Source organism: Cygnus olor, chromosome 1 (genome assembly GCF_009769625.2).
Source record: "Cygnus olor isolate bCygOlo1 chromosome 1, bCygOlo1.pri.v2, whole genome shotgun sequence".
Taxonomy (NCBI): Eukaryota; Metazoa; Chordata; class Aves; order Anseriformes; family Anatidae; genus Cygnus; species Cygnus olor.
In genome coordinates this window covers 129,062,811-129,081,855 of record NC_049169.1, presented here as the reverse complement: position 1 = coordinate 129,081,855, position 19,045 = coordinate 129,062,811, and the positions used below count along the sequence as shown (strand labels likewise).

General features: G+C 47.3%; 2 protein-coding genes across 2 annotated transcripts; one reads left to right on the top strand and one right to left on the bottom strand.

Annotated features, from left to right (window-relative positions):
- Positions 1-4,318: 4,318 nt before the first annotated feature.
- LOC121062133 lies at positions 4,319-6,280 on the bottom strand. Its single transcript, XM_040541818.1, has 2 exons — positions 5,886-6,280; positions 4,319-5,313 (listed from the first exon to the last, which is right to left on the bottom strand). Exons 1-2 carry the CDS (start codon positions 6,108-6,110, stop codon positions 4,630-4,632), a joined length of 909 nt encoding a protein of 302 aa, XP_040397752.1. The 5' UTR covers positions 6,111-6,280; the 3' UTR covers positions 4,319-4,629.
- A 5,321-nt stretch (positions 6,281-11,601) lies between these two features.
- Positions 11,602-13,139, top strand: LOC121062067. Its single transcript, XM_040541699.1, has 2 exons — positions 11,602-11,768; positions 12,341-13,139. Exons 1-2 carry the CDS (start codon positions 11,679-11,681, stop codon positions 13,022-13,024), a joined length of 774 nt encoding a protein of 257 aa, XP_040397633.1. The 5' UTR covers positions 11,602-11,678; the 3' UTR covers positions 13,025-13,139.
- Positions 13,140-19,045: the final 5,906 nt, after the last annotated feature.

The following is a 19,045-nucleotide window of genomic DNA, read 5'->3' as shown; positions in this document are numbered from 1 at the left end:
AATATTCAGTCTAGGGAACCTTGATTAAAATAGATTTGAAAGGATAGCTTAGCTTACCCAGTGATAAAAACTCAGCTTGGAATTGTCTTGATGGGTGTATTTTAAAAATGTTTTTGCATCTTTAAATTTGAGTTGTTTAAGGTTTAAAGGTATACTGGACAATCGCTATGAAAATTAGGAATAAAAATTTTTAAAATCTCATCATTATTCAGGCTTTTTTTTCAGGTTAAATTAATATTTCAAAGAGGAAAAAATAAAAGGTTAATTTGTACAAATGTTGGGCCTCAGCTCCCCTCTTTTTGCCTCTTGCACAAGTGTGAATTGTGCAACCTGACTGAAGCTAATCCAGATACACTAGAACAACGATGTTCTGAGTAAAGATCCTCACAAAGGAGAGAGCATGCTTTTGGCACAGGACATTTCCTTGTCCAATTTTCCTAAGGATTCAGAAAGAATATGCCCCGAATTTAACAATGAAGTTCCTAGAAAAGACCCCAAAGGTCATTTCTATATGTGGTGTTCTTACCTTGCTAGGCAGCTGAACTCAGGAGGAAGTCCTGATGCGGTGCCAGCACTCCTCAGCAGCAGGCACAGCATTGGTGTGATACCAGTGCTGTTCTAGCTCCAAGTGCCCAGATAGGCGTCCAGGCGGGTCTTGAATATCTCCGTGGAAGGAGACTCCACAGCCTCCCTGGGCAGCCTGTTCCAGTGCTCCGTCACCCTCACTGTGCAGAAGTTCTTTCGTGTGTTGGTGTGGAACTTCCTGTGCTCCATTTTGTGGCCATTGCCTCTTGTCCTGTCCCCACAAACCACTGAAAAGAGGTTGGCCAAATCCCTCTGTCTCCCACACTTAAGATATTTGTAAACATTCATAAGATCCCCTCTCAGTCTTCTCTTCTCAAGGCTGATCAGACCCAGATATCTCAGCCTTTCCTCATAGGAAAGACGCTCCAGGCGCCATACCATCTTTGTGGCCCTCCACTGGACTCTTTCCAGGAGATCCCTGTCTATTTTGTACCAGGGAGCCCAGAACTGGATACAGTACTCCAGGTGAGGCCTGACCAGCGCAGAGTAGAGGGGGAAGATCACCTCATTTGACCTGGTGGTCACGCTCCTTTTAATGCACATAGTTGTTGGCTATTGGCCCCAGTGTCCCAGCATCGAAGCAGCCAGGTGAGGATGTGCTCACCTGGGTGTTGACTGAAATCTTTTCGTATTTCTCACAACTCACTCAGGGATAGGGATTGGGTGGTTTCTGATTCATTTATGATTTCCATCTTCTCTGCCTGCTGTTTTTGCGATGGCTCTGCTTTAGAGCTCCCTGCCTTTCCCCCTTCTCACCTCTTCTTAGGAGAGTCTTCTTCCCTTACTAAATGAGCTGACTTCCATTTCCATTGTTTTGTCTTGACTACAGGGGCGACTGATACCGTAGTCGATCAGTCCCCTGGATTAGCCACAGCGTGTGTTATCTGGTCATCAGATTCAGAGACCTCCTCCCTCCCTTGAGGGTGCTGGGTGGCATTAAATAGTGTTTGATAGGCGTAAGCCAGGACCCAGCACAGTGCTGCAGGCTGTCGTTCTCCAGCATTGCCAGGGTCAGGGCATACGACTCTTAAACATTCTGTCAGGTTTTTAGGATTTTGCACTTGTTCAGGGGTGAAGTTCAAAACTATTGGAGGAGACAACCGTGACAGGTACCTGCCTATATCCTCCCATACACCTCACCACCCGCCACCAGACTGTTTCGAGACAAATTCCCAGGTAAGATTTCTAAACAGTCGATTAACCTTAGAGAGAAGAGGAAACCCATTATTCAGAGATAGCAATAGGATTTTATGGGTTACACATGGATTTCAAAGCACTCAAAAACTGTTGCAATTAGCCCACTGTAAAAGAAGGAGGTGGTACCATTCCTGATCTTATTCATTAACTGACTTCCAGATGAGGAAAGGAAGGCAGTGCAATTCTGAATGTTCTCTAAAAGAAAGTTTCCATCAGACCCAAATGATGACAGTGCAGAGCCTGAATGCCAGATTAAACTCAAGGCCAGTGCTTGACAGCACAGCGAATTAAAAAAAATAAACACAGATTTTAGCACGCCCTGGGATCGGATATAGAGGAGAAAGGAGAACATGACACAGATTACATGACACATGATCAAACAGAAAAATATTAAAAGGAAACTGAACATGGTGACTAGCAAGTAAGTGTGTTAGTTGTAGGAGTTTTAATAAATTCTATCGTTATCTCCACACCTCAAGCTCCCTGTTCGGCGCCAAAAAGGACTGCAGCGGTTTTACCTTGCTAGGCAGCTGAACTACACCATAGCTGACCTCTCACTCCCCCTCCTCAGAAGAGGACTGGAATAGAAGAAGAAAAGGAAAGAAACAACTCACAGGTTGAGATAAGGATAATTTAATTAAAGGAAAAATAATTATTAAGGAAAAAGTATTATTCATTTATTTATTTATTATTAATTATTAAAACAATTTAACTAAAGGGAAAAAAGGGAAAGGGGAAAATGGAGGGAAAAAAAAAAAAGCAAAGGCTGTGTGGAAGTGCAGAGGAAAGAAATTACTCCCTACTTCCAACAAACGAGTGATGCTTGACCATATCCTTGAAGCAGAGCCTCAACGCACGTAGCCGTTGTACGGGAGGACAGACGTTTTCACAATGAGAGTCCACCCCTTCCCTCTTCTTCCTTTTTCCAGCTTTTCTTGCTGACTGTGACACCATATGGTACGGAACATCCCTTTGGTTGGGTTAGGTCAGCTGCCCTGGTGATGTTCCTTGGTCTCTTTTTCAACAACCCCAGTCTGCTGGCCCTGGGAGGGGGGTGGTTGGAGGGAGTCCAGATGCGGTGCCAGCACTGCTCAGCAGCAGACACAACACTGGTGTGATACCAGTCCTGTTCTAGCTCCAAGTGCAGAGCACAGCACTCTATGGGCTGCGCCCCAGAGTGGCTGCGCCCTCATCCCAGCCTTAGAAACCACCCTGGGGGCTGGCGTTTGTGCCCCTGACCCTGCCCTCGGCCAGCCTTCCCCCCGCCTGCCGCACTCACCGATGGCCTGAAGCGCACTGCATCACAGAGCCCCGGTGACAGTCCCCATGCCGACTCATCCCAGTTCTGTTGTGGGCACCAGAGCACCATGGTGACCACCGCAGCCCTGGGAGGCCCCAGTCCATGTCCCAGTCTCGGCTCAGCATCACACGGCTGCCCCGTGCACCCCAAACCCCAGCCCTGGCCACCGCAACGTGCAAAGCACAAACCCAACAAGCCGGTCATCTTAGGGTCCTGTCTCTGCCTGTGTGTGTCTTGTGCGTCTCAGGGATACGTGCTCAGCTTTGCTACTGCTTGAACCTAGAAGGGGAAAGCTGCAGCCCCATTCCCCAGAGCGGTGGTTTTACCTTGCTAGGCAGCTGAACTCCACCACAGCTGATCTCTCATTTCCCCTCCTTAGAAGAGCAGGGGAAGAAGAAAAGGAAAGAAACAACTCATGGGTTGAGATAAGGGTAATTTAATTAAAGGAAAAAATAATTATTAAGGAAAATAGTATTAATTAAATAATTTAAATAAAGGGAAAAATGGAAAAGAGAAAACAAACAAAAAAGCAAAGGCTGTGTGGAAGTGCAGAGGAAAGAAATGACTCTCTGCTTCTCACCAACAAGCGATGCTTGACAACGTCCTTGAAGCAGGGCCTCAACGCACGTAGCCGTTGTTTGGGAAGACAGATGTTTCACAATGAGAGCCCACCCCTCCCCTCCTCTCCCTTTTTCCCCTTCTGTACTTTTTCCCACCTCCATCCTGCTGGCTCTGGGGGAGTTGGAGGGAGTCCTGATGCGGTGCCAGCACTGCTCAGCAGCAGACACAACACTGGTGTGATACCTCCAAGTGCAGAGCACAGCACTGTATGGGCTGCTGCAGGGAAAGTTAACATCCCAGCCAGAGCCAGCACACCCAGCCTGGGCAGAGACCCCGGATCCCCAGGCACTGCGCTGAGCCCCTGCAGCTGGGCAGCAGCACTCCTGAGCAGCAGCGGCTGCAAGAGGCAGCGGTGCGCTTTGCACTTACCTCACCTAACAGCAGGCTGCAGAAATCCTGCTGTTGTCAAATGACTACTCAGAAATGTAACCACTGCTAACATACAACCAAGCCCAAAGATCATCTCTTTATTACAGGGAAGAGATGGAACCAAAGGCTAGCGTCCCCCAACAAAGTTTCTCCTAGACAATCAGGAGAAGACACTCAGGGACAGTGTTCAAACAAGATAATTTATAGTTTATTATTATATAACAAATATACTTTATTTTTTTTTTACTTAAACTAACGGTTCTAGAGGGGATCCACTCCCCCAGCAGCATAGGCAGCTGCTGTCCGGGTGGTAATGGTGGTAATGGGAGGCTCTGCTGCAGGACTCCTGGGAACAGCATCTTCAGCTGGATCAGGTGAGACGCTTCAATTCACAGGTTTGCTGGAGTCCTGAAACCCAGCTGCAGGGTAGTCCTTGTAAACTACAAATCTATTTCTATTCAGGTGACTAATCGATATAGAGAACATCTCCTAACAAACAATCTTAACTATTTTGACTATTCTTATGCGTCTATGCATCTAATTTTTGCAGGTATTCCTCAGTGGAAGCTTGAAGGAGAACCATTAAGTTGGTCCTTGGAGCAAATGAGGGATGAAATAGCTAGGTTGTTCTCAAAGAGAGTTGCAAACAACCCCATCTCTGCCTGCAGCTCGCTCATGAAAGTGGATCTCTGAAGGGAGTTTGCTGATGCAGAATTTGTCCCTGCCATCTCTTCCATTATGTTCTCCATCTCAAGAAGCTTTGGCAGCACAGCCTCCCTGAGCAGACCCACAAGCAGGCCTGGATCGCGTTGGTCGTTGAAGTGCACTTCTTCCCACTCCTCCTGTTCCTCCATCAACTCATCCTCAACTTTTTCATCCTCTTCCTCTCCTACATCCCCATCCTCACTGGTTGAGCTCCATGGGTCAGAATCACCATTGGTGTCAGCTTTTCTCTGCCTGGGCAGCCAGTACATCCCAAACAGAATGAGAAGCACTTCGGCAAGTGCCCAGAACTGCCAGTGGTGGCACGCAGCGAGGAACACGAACGGTGTGCTGTTCCCACTCTCCAGCTCGCTTCCTTCTTTGACCTCCTGCAGCAGCCACGACATCTCCTCCCTCAGCATCTTCTCTTGTTCTTGAATGAGGTCTTGGGTGACCTTGTCGGGCTGGTCCCCAACCTTGAGAGTGAGCTGAAGGAGGCCCAGCACTGACAGGAGGTGAATTATACCGATAGCCATGGTCTGGAGGAGATGGGAGAGAAGGGGGCTCAGCAGGGCTGGGTGTGAGGGAGCTGGTGGCAGGGGGAGAAGGGACAGGAGCCAGAGAGACGCGAGGGTAGGTGGGAGAGGGGGCAATGGAGCTTGGAGGCAGCAAGGGCAGGGTTTGTGAGCGCTGCACGTACACGGCCACGGGCCATCCCAGGCAAGTGTTTGTGCGCAGCTGTCAGGTGTCCAACAGGGCCGCGAGCCCTGGCCAGAGGTGGCGTGGGGACCATCCTGCAAAGCTCTCCCCGTGAGCAGCCCTGGGCTGGGCTTTGCCCCGGGCAGGGGTGCTGAGAAGGCAGGTGGCACCACAGTACGCTCTCCCAGGCCCCATCCCCTGTGGGGCAGCAGCGTCTCCTGGGGCCACAGGTGCCTGCCACATACCCGAAGCCTCTGGGCACTTGCCCTCGCTGGGGCACCTCTGTGCCCAGCCCAAGGCCCTCCCCGGAGTGGCTGCGCCCTCATCCCAGCCTTAGAAACCACCCTGGGGGCTGGCGTTTGTGCCCCTGACCCTGCCCTCGGCCAGCCTTCCCCCCGCCTGCCGCACTCACCGATGGCCTGAAGCGCACTGCATCACAGAGCCCCGGTGACAGTCCCCATGCCGACTCATCCCAGTTCTGTTGTGGGCACCAGAGCACCATGGTGACCACCGCAGCCCTGGGAGGCCCCAGTCCATGTCCCAGTCTCGGCTCAGCATCACACGGCTGCCCCGTGCACCCCAAACCCCAGCCCTGGCCACCGCAACGTGCAAAGCACAAACCCAACAAGCCGGTCATCTTAGGGTCCTGTCTCTGCCTGTGTGTGTCTTGTGCGTCTCAGGGATACGTGCTCAGCTTTGCTACTGCTTGAACCTAGAAGGGGAAAGCTGCAGCCCCATTCCCCAGAGCGGTGGTTTTACCTTGCTAGGCAGCTGAACTCCACCACAGCTGATCTCTCATTTCCCCTCCTTAGAAGAGCAGGGGAAGAAGAAAAGGAAAGAAACAACTCATGGGTTGAGATAAGGGTAATTTAATTAAAGGAAAAAATAATTATTAAGGAAAAATAGTATTAATTAAATAATTTAAATAAAGGGAAAAATGGAAAGGAGTAAAGGGAGAACAAACAAACAAAGAAACAAATCCAACGAGCAAAGGCTGTGTGGAAGTGCAGAGGGAAGAAATTGCTCTCTACTTCCCACCAATGAGCGATGCTTGACCTCGTCCTTGAAGTTCTCTTCTAGCTCCAAGTGCAGAGCACAGCACTGTATGGGCTGCTGCAGGGACAGTTAACATCCCAGCCAGACCCAGTACATCTGTTTGGAATGGAGAAGGACACACATTTGGGAAAAAAAGTGGATCCCAGAGACTCCAGGTTGATTTTAAAGACATTCACCATTATTTTGGCCACTCTTTGGAAGGGAGAATGTGACCTGTAGCTGGTAAAAACAAGGAACAGGCGTTGATAAAGCCACACATCAATATTCTGAATTCTGGAGAATGTAGAGTACCACGCTATGTCTTCTCATGAAAGTGTGACATAATTTCTTGTTAGGGAAAAGTACCGATACAACTCCCAAGAGAAAGAGCAATTAATGGAGAAAGAAACTAAAGAACTCGCCTCACAGTCATGCCAGGAAGGTCAATGTCTTCTGAAGTAGCATGCAAAGCACTGCATTCACAGACATCCCTACTGTGTTCAAAGGGTTTGTTCGAAGTGCTGCAAGTTAATTAGAGGAAAGTTGAAGGACTGTCAGATAACGCTAAGCTTCATTAAATGTTGGCTATGTGGACAGACCTAGGAGAGAGACATGATACATTTGTTTTAATTGCCTAATGCTTTTACCACATCTTGGCCACCTTAAATATCAACTGCACATGCAGATATAAATAACCAGACATAAGGCAGAGGACAGTAGGGGAGCCTCACTCTCTTGGCAGGGGTTACACTAAGCCAGAAGTCATTAGTAAGTGCATATTTTGTTTGCATCAGACAGACAGACAATGCAGTATCAATGAAGTATCCTGAGTGCCCACTAGGTCTTGCAGAGAGTCAGGAAATGAGACATATGAAATTGGACAAGCAGGTTTAACAGAATGTATTTTTTCTGACTTAAATAAAATGAACTGATGTTACTTTTCTTAGACTCATCTGAACATGCTTTTTTTTTTTTTTCTTTTTTTCTTTTTTTCCCAGTGGGATAACTTGCAATGTTTTCAAAAAGAGAGTATTTTTTAAATTAACAAAATAACTTCTATGGTCATTTACCTTAACAAACCATATTGAGAATTTGTTCAATAATTCCTGCAAGAAAAATCTTGGCTAGGTTTCACTAAATTGTCCATTCCAAAGAGATTTGAAATCCAAGGAAAAATAACTCAAATGTCAGGGAATCTGTCACATCTCTAGCTGAATTGCCACAATACCTCAGTGATGATTAATTGCACTTCAGTTTCAAGTTGAATTTTCCCAGCTTCTGCTTTCAGAAGAATCTGTTTCCTAAGGTTACTGGCCCTTTCTAGAAACTGCCCATTACTTGTTTTAGTAACCAATGCAAAACAGTTATTTAAGATGCTGGGACTGAAAGGGGTGGGGAGCAATCAGTAGTGTGTGCTTGGAAGGAAAGTGATCTCTGACCTCAGGGATGGCACACCATACTGCAGCCTCAGCTCCAAGACCTTCCCTGGCCATACCGTAGCAACGTTGTGAGTTGCAGCTCTGACTTTTTCCCTATTTGCTGCTCTGCTCAGACTTGCCTTTACAGATGAGCATCACTACAGATTTTGTGCAAGTCCTGTCATTCAGACAGAACAGGGAAAGTCTTTGCCAGACACTCAGGTGCAGGAAGACAAGGAAAAGTGAAGCCTCTTTCTGATGATTTCAATGGTGTTTGTATAGAGCAAGCAGCTCTTACAAAATTCTGGTCAGGACCACCTGATTTTCCTGCTAGGTATGACCATTGCCCTTGCGACCGTAGGGTAACAGGGCTACTCACACTCCTTTCCCCACTCTCCCAGGGAAACAGCAAGAGCAGAGGGAAGGGACAACTTTCTGGATGTCCAGGCTAAATAGTCAGGGAAGCTTCTGAAAAAAAAAAAAAAAAAAAAAAAAAAAAAAAAAAAAAAGAGCATCCCAGTGAAGATTGGATCATGTTGCATGCACACAAGGTTAAGATTACACTGGTGCTTTTGATATCAGCAATTCATTTTGTAATTCATCGCCAATTCAGTGGCTAGCATCTAGCCACAGGACAGTGTTTTACCAGGTTTATGTTACCCCATGGAAACTGGGGGGAGGTAAAAAGGATTATTTGTTAATATTTTTTTTTTCCCAAGGAAAACCTCTTCATATCCCTAGTCCCAGCACCAATGGCTCCTTGTGTCCAGACCAGTACATGGAGAAACACGGATGCAGGGACACGTGCGTTCCTGCCAGGCAATGAGCCACCCTCTCCCTGGGTGCACAGTGGCTGCGATGGCTCTGCACATGGACGTCTTCCATACTGTTAACAGGGTGGGTGGTTCAGGCTCAGCCCTTCACAACAGGGCAAGAACACCAGACACAGGGCATGCTCTGGATCAGACCGTCCACGGGAAGCTGCTTGTGTCAGTGCTGAAAAGCAGAAGCGCACTCTGCAGGGCCAACCCAATCTGCTCTGCTGCGCAGCTTCCAGCGGGGACCTGTGTTTTTAAGGTGCATCAAGGGCTTACTCGCAGTCAAACTAAGAAAGTTCCCCTGCCTGCTCTTGATATGTGTACGTGATTTTTCACTCTGAACCACTGTGAGTTCATGCTTGCCTCATTACACTGTCATCATTATCAATGACAATCTGCCCTTCAATAATCCCCAGTGAAAGAGCATGGAAAACTGCTTGCTTTATTAAGTGGGTGAATCCATGTGTGAATTAATTCAGCTGTTTATTAAGCAGAAAATCTTGGCAGAGAGTGCCGCACTTGGAGTTGTCTGAATCTCTTTATTTCTTTTTTTGGCTAGCTTTGTGACACCCTTCTCTCCCCTGCCACAAAAGCACATTACGTGGAACCTGACACGTGTTGAGCAATGGTTGATCACAGAACAAAGAGTGGCTTTCCAGCTCCCCAGGTGACACAAGCCATGCCATTCCAGGCAAAACAGGCTCCATCCCCTCCTTGCACATACCATGCTGCCGGGTAGACCCATGAACCCCAGTTCCAGTTCAGGGGAGTCATCCTGAACTGGGTACTGGTGCCGTATTGGTGCTGGCATGGTGCCATCAGCACTCAGCAGAGCTTGCAAGGTTTCTCCAGGGTTTTATCCAGGGTAAGAGCTGCCCCATGTTCAGTGTGAGAAGTTACTCCTGGGCTTTTTGTTCAAAAGGGTCAAATGTCTCTGGGCAGAGAGCAGGTAACTTTACCTGTGGAAAATTCAGAAGATGCTAGCACTTAGTGCCTTCCCACCTCTCTTCCCTCCCATACCATCTGTTTCATAGCTGGACATGGTGGTTCCTTTGGCTATGAATATACAAAGCCATAGAAGGTCTTCAGAAGTACCTGGCAATATATACTGAATTTAAAACTGTTTCCTATTTTTGTGCAGTCATCTTAAAGATGAAATTCTATTTATTTTATTTTATTTATTTTATTTTATTTTATTTTATTTTATTTTATTTTATTTTATTTTATTTGGAGTCACCATACAAAGGATAACCTTTCTGGATTTTTCGGTGGGTTTTTTAGGTTTTTTACTTTTATTTTTTTGCCAATTTTGTTTAGACTCAGAAAAGCATTTTATTTTTTATTTTTTTAATCTTTTCCTCATCTATTTAAATACTCACAGTAGGCTAAAGCTTTGTAAGCCTGTTTTCATTAGAGATTATGTTTTATTAGATAAACATCAATCAAGTTGTATCCAAGGTCATGGGTAAATGCAGCTTATGTCTCCACCTCAGTTCTCATCTTGTGAAAATGCCAAAAATGAAGACAATGAGAAAATGGGGGTGCTACAGGGCAGCAAGCTCTAGTACCTGACTTTTTAGATGCCAGAATGGCATCTACTATTTCACAGAGTACAGAAGTGGAGAAATGAGGAGTCACGTTGTGGGTGTGGGCACCTTGGCCACAAGTCCCTGGCAAAAGCACATCGAACCCACCCCTCCACTCCTCCCTTCTCCCCAAATACACACTTAGCCAAGATTTGCCATAAGAACTCACTTGGGATTATCAAGGCTTACTCTTTTCTCCAAGGCAATAAAACTCATAGATTTCAGAGGCTTTGTTTTTTGTTTGTTTGTTTGTTTTATCAGAGTGTCCTAATGATCAGACTACGGGTTATATTGCAATGCGAGACATGCTTTGGATGTGAGGGGAGACATGCCCATTGAAATTCTTCTATGTTCAGCAAGCCTGAGCTGGTGTACCATCTGGTGTTTAGAGGGCTGTTTTTGGAGGGGAAGGGCTAGGCCGAGCCACATGAACACAGGTCCTGCATGCAGGCTCTGCCATCCGGAGTGACTGACCATCACTGCACCGTGCTGTGACCATCCTGAGTTGACATGGATGTGGTTATCTGGAGAATTGTGCTTTCCACCAGCACAGAAAGATATCTAGTTTGTGAATGTTGGAAGGATATAATTGTGGGCTGAGAAGGGAGGATCTGGGCACTGAAGGCTTGGAAACATTATTTCTACTGAACCTAATTTGGATTTATACAGACACTGAACTAAATATGTGTATGTGCTTCCAGGCTTTCAGCTCCAGATGAGACAGGGTTTAAAGGATCACAACTTCAGACTTAAGCAAGATTTAAGTAATAAAAGCCTTCTGTGGCTCAATTCCCGTGTCATTTGGAGTAATTAGATGCCTATTCTATGGGGAAATTGAAGAGCAGGAGGGAAAACACGTAGAAGGTCAGCATGGTTTCCATTAACCATTCTCATTATGGCTTGTAGATGTACGAAAAGCAAAGCACCATCCTCTTTATTTGTTTCCCTGAATGCTAATCTTGTCTGCAGTTTCTTGGTCTCTACTGCACTTTCAGAGTTTTGCTGGAACCAAGTGCTAGGGGAAATCGCCTCAATTTTAATTACACATTTTTTCTTACCAAGTGTTTGCAGTATATTGATTGTACAATATAGATGTATGGGATACCATTTAACCTAGGTACATGGAGCTTCATACACAAGTCATCTGTATAAGGACACCAATACTGAACAGAAGAAATAGGCTAAGTGCAAATGGCAACAAAAACTGACCAGGATATTTTATCACTTTAATGGTGTACTGGGTTGGGGAGGTGGCCAGGGCTGGGGTTTGGGGTGCACGGGGCAGCCGTGTGATGCTGAGCCGAGACTGGGACATGGACTGGGGCCTCCCAGGGCTGCGGTGGTCACCATGGTGCTCTGGTGCCCACAACAGAACTGGGATGAGTCGGCATGGGGACTGTCACCGGGGCTCTGTGATGCAGTGCGCTTCAGGCCATCGGTGAGTGCGGCAGGCGGGGGGAAGGCTGGCCGAGGGCAGGGTCAGGGGCACAAACGCCAGCCCCCAGGGTGGTTTCTAAGGCTGGGATGAGGGCGCAGCCACTCCGGGGAGGGCCTTGGGCTGGGCACAGAGGTGCCCCAGCGAGGGCAAGTGCCCAGAGGCTTCGGGTATGTGGCAGGCACCTGTGGCCCCAGGAGACGCTGCTGCCCCACAGGGGATGGGGCCTGGGAGAGCGTACTGTGGTGCCACCTGCCTTCTCAGCACCCCTGCCCGGGGCAAAGCCCAGCCCAGGGCTGCTCACGGGGAGAGCTTTGCAGGATGGTCCCCACGCCACCTCTGGCCAGGGCTCGCGGCCCTGTTGGACACCTGACAGCTGCGCACAAACACTTGCCTGGGATGGCCCGTGGCCGTGTACGTGCAGCGCTCACAAACCCTGCCCTTGCTGCCTCCAAGCTCCATTGCCCCCTCTCCCACCTACCCTCGCGTCTCTCTGGCTCCTGTCCCTTCTCCCCCTGCCACCAGCTCCCTCACACCCAGCCCTGCTGAGCCCCCTTCTCTCCCATCTCCTCCAGACCATGGCTATCGGTATAATTCACCTCCTGTCAGTGCTGGGCCTCCTTCAGCTCACTCTCAAGGTTGGGGACCAGCCCGACAAGGTCACCCAAGACCTCATTCAAGAACAAGAGAAGATGCTGAGGGAGGAGATGTCGTGGCTGCTGCAGGAGGTCAAAGAAGGAAGCGAGCTGGAGAGTGGGAACAGCACACCGTTCGTGTTCCTCGCTGCGTGCCACCACTGGCAGTTCTGGGCACTTGCCGAAGTGCTTCTCATTCTGTTTGGGATGTACTGGCTGCCCAGGCAGAGAAAAGCTGACACCAATGGTGATTCTGACCCATGGAGCTCAACCAGTGAGGATGGGGATGTAGGAGAGGAAGAGGATGAAAAAGTTGAGGATGAGTTGATGGAGGAACAGGAGGAGTGGGAAGAAGTGCACTTCAACGACCAACGCGATCCAGGCCTGCTTGTGGGTCTGCTCAGGGAGGCTGTGCTGCCAAAGCTTCTTGAGATGGAGAACATAATGGAAGAGATGGCAGGGACAAATTCTGCATCAGCAAACTCCCTTCAGAGATCCACTTTCATGAGCGAGCTGCAGGCAGAGATGGGGTTGTTTGCAACTCTCTTTGAGAACAACCTAGCTATTTCATCCCTCATTTGCTCCAAGGACCAACTTAATGGTTCTCCTTCAAGCTTCCACTGAGGAATACCTGCAAAAATTAGATGCATAGACGCATAAGAATAGTCAAAATAGTTAAGATTGTTTGTTAGGAGATGTTCTCTATATCGATTAGTCACCTGAATAGAAATAGATTTGTAGTTTACAAGGACTACCCTGCAGCTGGGTTTCAGGACTCCAGCAAACCTGTGAAGTGAAGCGTCTCACCTGATCCAGCTGAAGATGCTGTTCCCAGGAGTCCTGCAGCAGAGCCTCCCATTACCACCATTACCACCCGGACAGCAGCTGCCTATGCTGCTGGGGGAGTGGATCCCCTCTAGAACCGTTAGTTTAAGTAAAAAAAAAATAAAGTATATTTGTTATATAATAATAAACTATAAATTATCTTGTTTGAACACTGTCCCTGAGTGTCTTCTCCTGATTGTCTAGGAGAAACTTTGTTGGGGGACGCTAGCCTTTGGTTCCATCTCTTCCCTGTAATAAAGAGATGATCTTTGGGCTTGGTTGTATGTTAGCAGTGGTTACATTTCTGAGTAGTCATTTGACAACAGCAGGATTTCTGCAGCCTGCTGTTAGGTGAGGTAAGTGCAAAGCGCACCGCTGCCTCTTGCAGCCGCTGCTGCTCAGGAGTGCTGCTGCCCAGCTGCAGGGGCTCAGCGCAGTGCCTGGGGATCCGGGGTCTCTGCCCAGGCTGGGTGTGCTGGCTCTGGCTGGGATGTTAACTTTCCCTGCAGCAGCCCATACAGTGCTGTGCTCTGCACTTGGAGGTATCACACCAGTGTTGTGTCTGCTGCTGAGCAGTGCTGGCACCGCATCAGGACTCCCTCCAACTCCCCCAGAGCCAGCAGGATGGAGGTGGGAAAAAGTACAGAAGGGGAAAAAGGGAGAGGAGGGGAGGGGTGGGCTCTCATTGTGAAACATCTGTCTTCCCAAACAACGGCTACGTGCGTTGAGGCCCTGCTTCAAGGACGTTGTCAAGCATCGCTTGTTGGTGAGAAGCAGAGAGTCATTTCTTTCCTCTGCACTTCCACACAGCCTTTGCTTTTTTGTTTGTTTTCTCTTTTCCATTTTTCCCTTTATTTAAATTATTTAATTAATACTATTTTTCCTTAATAATTATTTTTTCCTTTAATTAAATTACCCTTATCTCAACCCATGAGTTGTTTCTTTCCTTTTCTTCTTCCCCTGCTCTTCTAAGGAGGGGAAATGAGAGATCAGCTGTGGTGGAGTTCAGCTGCCTAGCAAGGTAAAACCACCGCTCTGGGGAATGGGGCTGCAGCTTTCCCCTTCTAGGTTCAAGCAGTAGCAAAGCTGAGCACGTATCCCTGAGACGCACAAGACACACACAGGCAGAGACAGGACCCTAAGATGACCGGCTTGTTGGGTTTGTGCTTTGCACGTTGCGGTGGCCAGGGCTGGGGTTTGGGGTGCACGGGGCAGCCGTGTGATGCTGAGCCGAGACTGGGACATGGACTGGGGCCTCCCAGGGCTGCGGTGGTCACCATGGTGCTCTGGTGCCCACAACAGAACTGGGATGAGTCGGCATGGGGACTGTCACCGGGGCTCTGTGATGCAGTGCGCTTCAGGCCATCGGTGAGTGCGGCAGGCGGGGGGAAGGCTGGCCGAGGGCAGGGTCAGGGGCACAAACGCCAGCCCCCAGGGTGGTTTCTAAGGCTGGGATGAGGGCGCAGCCACTCTGGGGCGCAGCCCATAGAGTGCTGTGCTCTGCACTTGGAGCTAGAACAGGACTGGTATCACACCAGTGTTGTGTCTGCTGCTGAGCAGTGCTGGCACCGCATCTGGACTCCCTCCAACCACCCCCCTCCCAGGGCCAGCAGACTGGGGTTGTTGAAAAAGAGACCAAGGAACATCACCAGGGCAGCTGACCTAACCCAACCAAAGGGATGTTCCGTACCATATGGTGTCACAGTCAGCAAGAAAAGCTGGAAAAAGGAAGAAGAGGGAAGGGGTGGACTCTCATTGTGAAAACGTCTGTCCTCCCGTACAACGGCTACGTGCGTTGAGGCTCTGCTTCAAGGATATGGTCAAGCATCACTCGTTTGTTGGAAGTAGGGAGTAATTTCTTTCCTCTGCACTTCCACACAGCCTTTGCTTTTTTTTTTTCCCTCCATTTTCCCCTTTCCCTTTTTTCCCTTTAGTTAAATTGTTTTAATAATTAATAATAAATAAATAAATGAATAATACTTTTTCCTTAATAATTATTTTTTCCTTTAATTAAATTATCCTTATCTCAACCTGTGAGTTGTTTCTTTCCTTTTCTTCTTCTATTCCAGTCCTCTTCTGAGGAGGGGGAGTGAGAGGTCAGCTATGGTGTAGTTCAGCTGCCTAGCAAGGTAAAACCGCTGCAGTCCTTTTTGGCGCCGAACAGGGAGCTTGAGGTGTGGAGATAACGATAGAATTTATTAAAACTCCTACAACTAACACACTTACTTGCTAGTCACCATGTTCAGTTTCCTTTTAATATTTTTCTGTTTGATCATGTGTCATGTAATCTGTGTCATGTTCTCCTTTCTCCTCTATATCCGATCCCAGGGCGTGCTAAAATCTGTGTTTATTTTTTTTAATTCGCTGTGCTGTCAAGCACTGGCCTTGAGTTTAATCTGGCATTCAGGCTCTGCACTGTCATCATTTGGGTCTGATGGAAACTTTCTTTTAGAGAACATTCAGAATTGCACTGCCTTCCTTTCCTCATCTGGAAGTCAGTTAATGAATAAGATCAGGAATGGTACCACCTCCTTCTTTTACAGTGGGCTAATTGCAACAGTTTTTGAGTGCTTTGAAATCCATGTGTAACCCATAAAATCCTATTGCTATCTCTGAATAATGGGTTTCCTCTTCTCTCTAAGGTTAATCGACTGTTTAGAAATCTTACCTGGGAATTTGTCTCGAAACAGTCTGGTGGCGGGTGGTGAGGTGTATGGGAGGATATAGGCAGGTACCTGTCACGGTTGTCTCCTCCAATAGTTTTGAACTTCACCCCTGAACAAGTGCAAAATCCTAAAAACCTGACAGAATGTTTAAGAGTCGTATGCCCTGACCCTGGCAATGCTGGAGAACGACAGCCTGCAGCACTGTGCTGGGTCCTGGCTTACGCCTATCAAACACTATTTAATGCCACCCAGCACCCTCAAGGGAGGGAGGAGGTCTCTGAATCTGATGACCAGATAACACACGCTGTGGCTAATCCAGGGGACTGATCGACTACGGTATCAGTCGCCCCTGTAGTCAAGACAAAACAATGGAAATGGAAGTCAGCTCATTTAGTAAGGGAAGAAGACTCTCCTAAGAAGAGGTGAGAAGGGGGAAAGGCAGGGAGCTCTAAAGCAGAGCCATCGCAAAAACAGCAGGCAGAGAAGATGGAAATCATAAATGAATCAGAAACCACCCAATCCCTATCCCTGAGTGAGTTGTGAGAAATACGAAAAGATTTCAGTCAACACCCAGGTGAGCACATCCTCACCTGGCTGCTTCGATGCTGGGACACTGGGGCCAATAGCCAACAACTATGTGCATTAAAAGGAGCGTGACCACCAGGTCAAATGAGGTGATCTTCCCCCTCTACTCTGCGCTGGTCAGGCCTCACCTGGAGTACTGTATCCAGTTCTGGGCTCCCTGGTACAAAATAGACAGGGATCTCCTGGAAAGAGTCCAGTGGAGGGCCACAAAGATGGTATGGCGCCTGGAGCGTCTTTCCTATGAGGAAAGGCTGAGATATCTGGGTCTGATCAGCCTTGAGAAGAGAAGACTGAGAGGGGATCTTATGAATGTTTACAAATATCTTAAGTGTGGGAGACAGAGGGATTTGGCCAACCTCTTTTCAGTGGTTTGTGGGGACAGGACAAGAGGCAATGGCCACAAAATGGAGCACAGGAAGTTCCACACCAACACACGAAAGAACTTCTGCACAGTGAGGGTGACGGAGCACTGGAACAGGCTGCCCAGGGAGGCTGTGGAGTCTCCTTCCACGGAGATATTCAAGACCCGCCTGGACGCCTATCTGGGCACTTGGAGCTAGAACAGCACTGGTATCACACCAATGCTGTGCCTGCTGCTGAGGAGTGCTGGCACCGCATCAGGACTTCCTCCTGAGTTCAGCTGCCTAGCTGACAACAGAGCTGAATGACAAACCCTTGGATAATACTTTGAGAGATGCCTGACAAAATAACATTAATTCCAGCTATAAAAGGCACATTCACTAATTATTGACCAAAATACTAAATGTCATCTGTTAAAATCCTGCTTTATTTCTCCCAGATTTAACAGCTCGTACCTGTGACAGTTGCTAGGTATGAAGCAAGCCATGTTCTCTTTCCTCCATTCACTCATCATTTTCTGTCACGCACTAGCTGATATATCCAAAGAGATAAAGCTGAAGGATTTATATCCCATGAGATGGGAGAGTGTGCCCAGGTCACCTTTATCCTCAGATATTGGCCTAAAGGAGTGTTGTGCTGGATAAAAAGGAAGATCCTTTATCCCTTCCTCACCATAACCTATATGTAAAAAGCCTCCCCATCAACAGAAGGATCGTTTTGATGAGGAGATGCAGATGCAGAGTGCACTGATTTTCAACAGCTGAAGGCTATGCTCATTCTTACCAATTAGTTATTTTTCAAGTTAAAAAATATTATAATTATGTACACACTTGAGAAATTGTGGGTGTCCAAGAAGCTACATACCCTGCCAGCAAGTGCTACTTGCTGTAATAGGCAGAAGAGGATGAATTGTGAGACTTCTGTTTGGTCAATGACTTGTTAGCTATCAGTTATCAGCCATGATTCGCTTCAATATAGCTTAGAAAACAGCCTTAAAGCTAGCTGTAAAATGACAGAAAAGGAGCCATAGTGATAGCTCTTGCATAGTTGCTTGTAATCATATTTGACAACACAATTACCATAGCAACGATACATAAGTGCTTTCTCAGTCCATGACCCACTAATATACGGTATAGCCCTGTTGTTTGTGCATTTGCACTGTGGAAACCCTTCACAAACATTTGCAGACTCTTTCTGCAGTTTTTACTGTCTCTTATTAGGACATTAGTTAATAATCCAAATTTGTACATCTTTACCTAAAATATCCAATAGAGCAATTCATCTCTATTCAAATTCAGCTCAATTCAAATACATCTACCTTGTCAGAAGTATTTGCCACTGGAAAACTCAAATTCAGTTCTTGAGCATACAGCTGTTGTTCTTCTAAAGACTTTTCAAAACCTTCTGTACCATTCTGTACCATCCAGTGTTTCTTTTCAGAACCTCTAATGGCTCCTCAGAGTATGCCCTTCCAGGGAAATACAACTTTATTTGTCATTCAGTAGCTATAATTGCTATTAGTATTCCCATTCAATTCAGACATTTTTTTTCTTCTTTTTCTTCTAGAAATTGTTTTGCCACACTCTATACCCCTTTTTCTTGTCTCTCTTTTTTGTTTCTTTTTGTGAGTGAACATTTCCTCACAACTTTGCTGGAGTCCAGTTTGCTGGACCTTACACTTTCCCCTTTGCCTTCACCCGTTTGTCTTCACAAATGAAGATTCACATGCATGGTGAGAGAACTAAGAAGGGACAGAGTCTGATCGCACCTTCTACAAATACTACATATCGGTACAGAGTTAAACAAGGCTGGGAGCAAAGAAGATACTGGAATACTTGGGCCTTAAACTGGGAAAATCCATACAAGAGCCTGTCTTAGTCGTTGTCTGTGTCAGGCAGAGCAGGGACTTGAATCACACAATCACAGCATGGTTCAGGTTGGATGGGATCACTCCGCACCCTCTGCTCCAACCCCTGCCCAAGCAGGGGCACCCAGAGCAGTCTGCCCAGGGCCATCTCCAGGTGGCTTTTGAAGATCTCCAAGGAGGAGACCGAGCAAATACTGCTTAAATTAGCACCTCTGCTACATATTCCAAGGTAATAGTGTTTTCCACTGTTTGGAAAGTGGAAAGAAGTGTTTGGCCTCAGATAGTGTTCCACAGATTTTGAAGGCTTTAGCTCTCAGATGAGAAACGGGGTTATGGAGACTA

What these genes read in the sequence shown, in the direction of transcription:
- LOC121062067 (XM_040541699.1), top strand. Translation starts at nt 11,679, where the DNA reads ATGGTGCTCTGGTGCCCACAACAGAACTGGGATGAGTCGGCATGGGGA. An exon ending in CAGTGCGCTTCAGGCCATCG is followed by an intron (nt 11,769 to 12,340) that starts GTGAGTGCGGCA and finishes CATCTCCTCCAG; the next exon opens with ACCATGGCTATCGGTATAAT.
- LOC121062133 (XM_040541818.1), bottom strand. Translation starts at nt 6,110, where the DNA reads ATGACCGGCTTGTTGGGTTTGTGCTTTGCACGTTGCGGTGGCCAGGGC. An exon ending in CAGTGCGCTTCAGGCCATCG is followed by an intron (nt 5,314 to 5,885) that starts GTGAGTGCGGCA and finishes CATCTCCTCCAG; the next exon opens with ACCATGGCTATCGGTATAAT.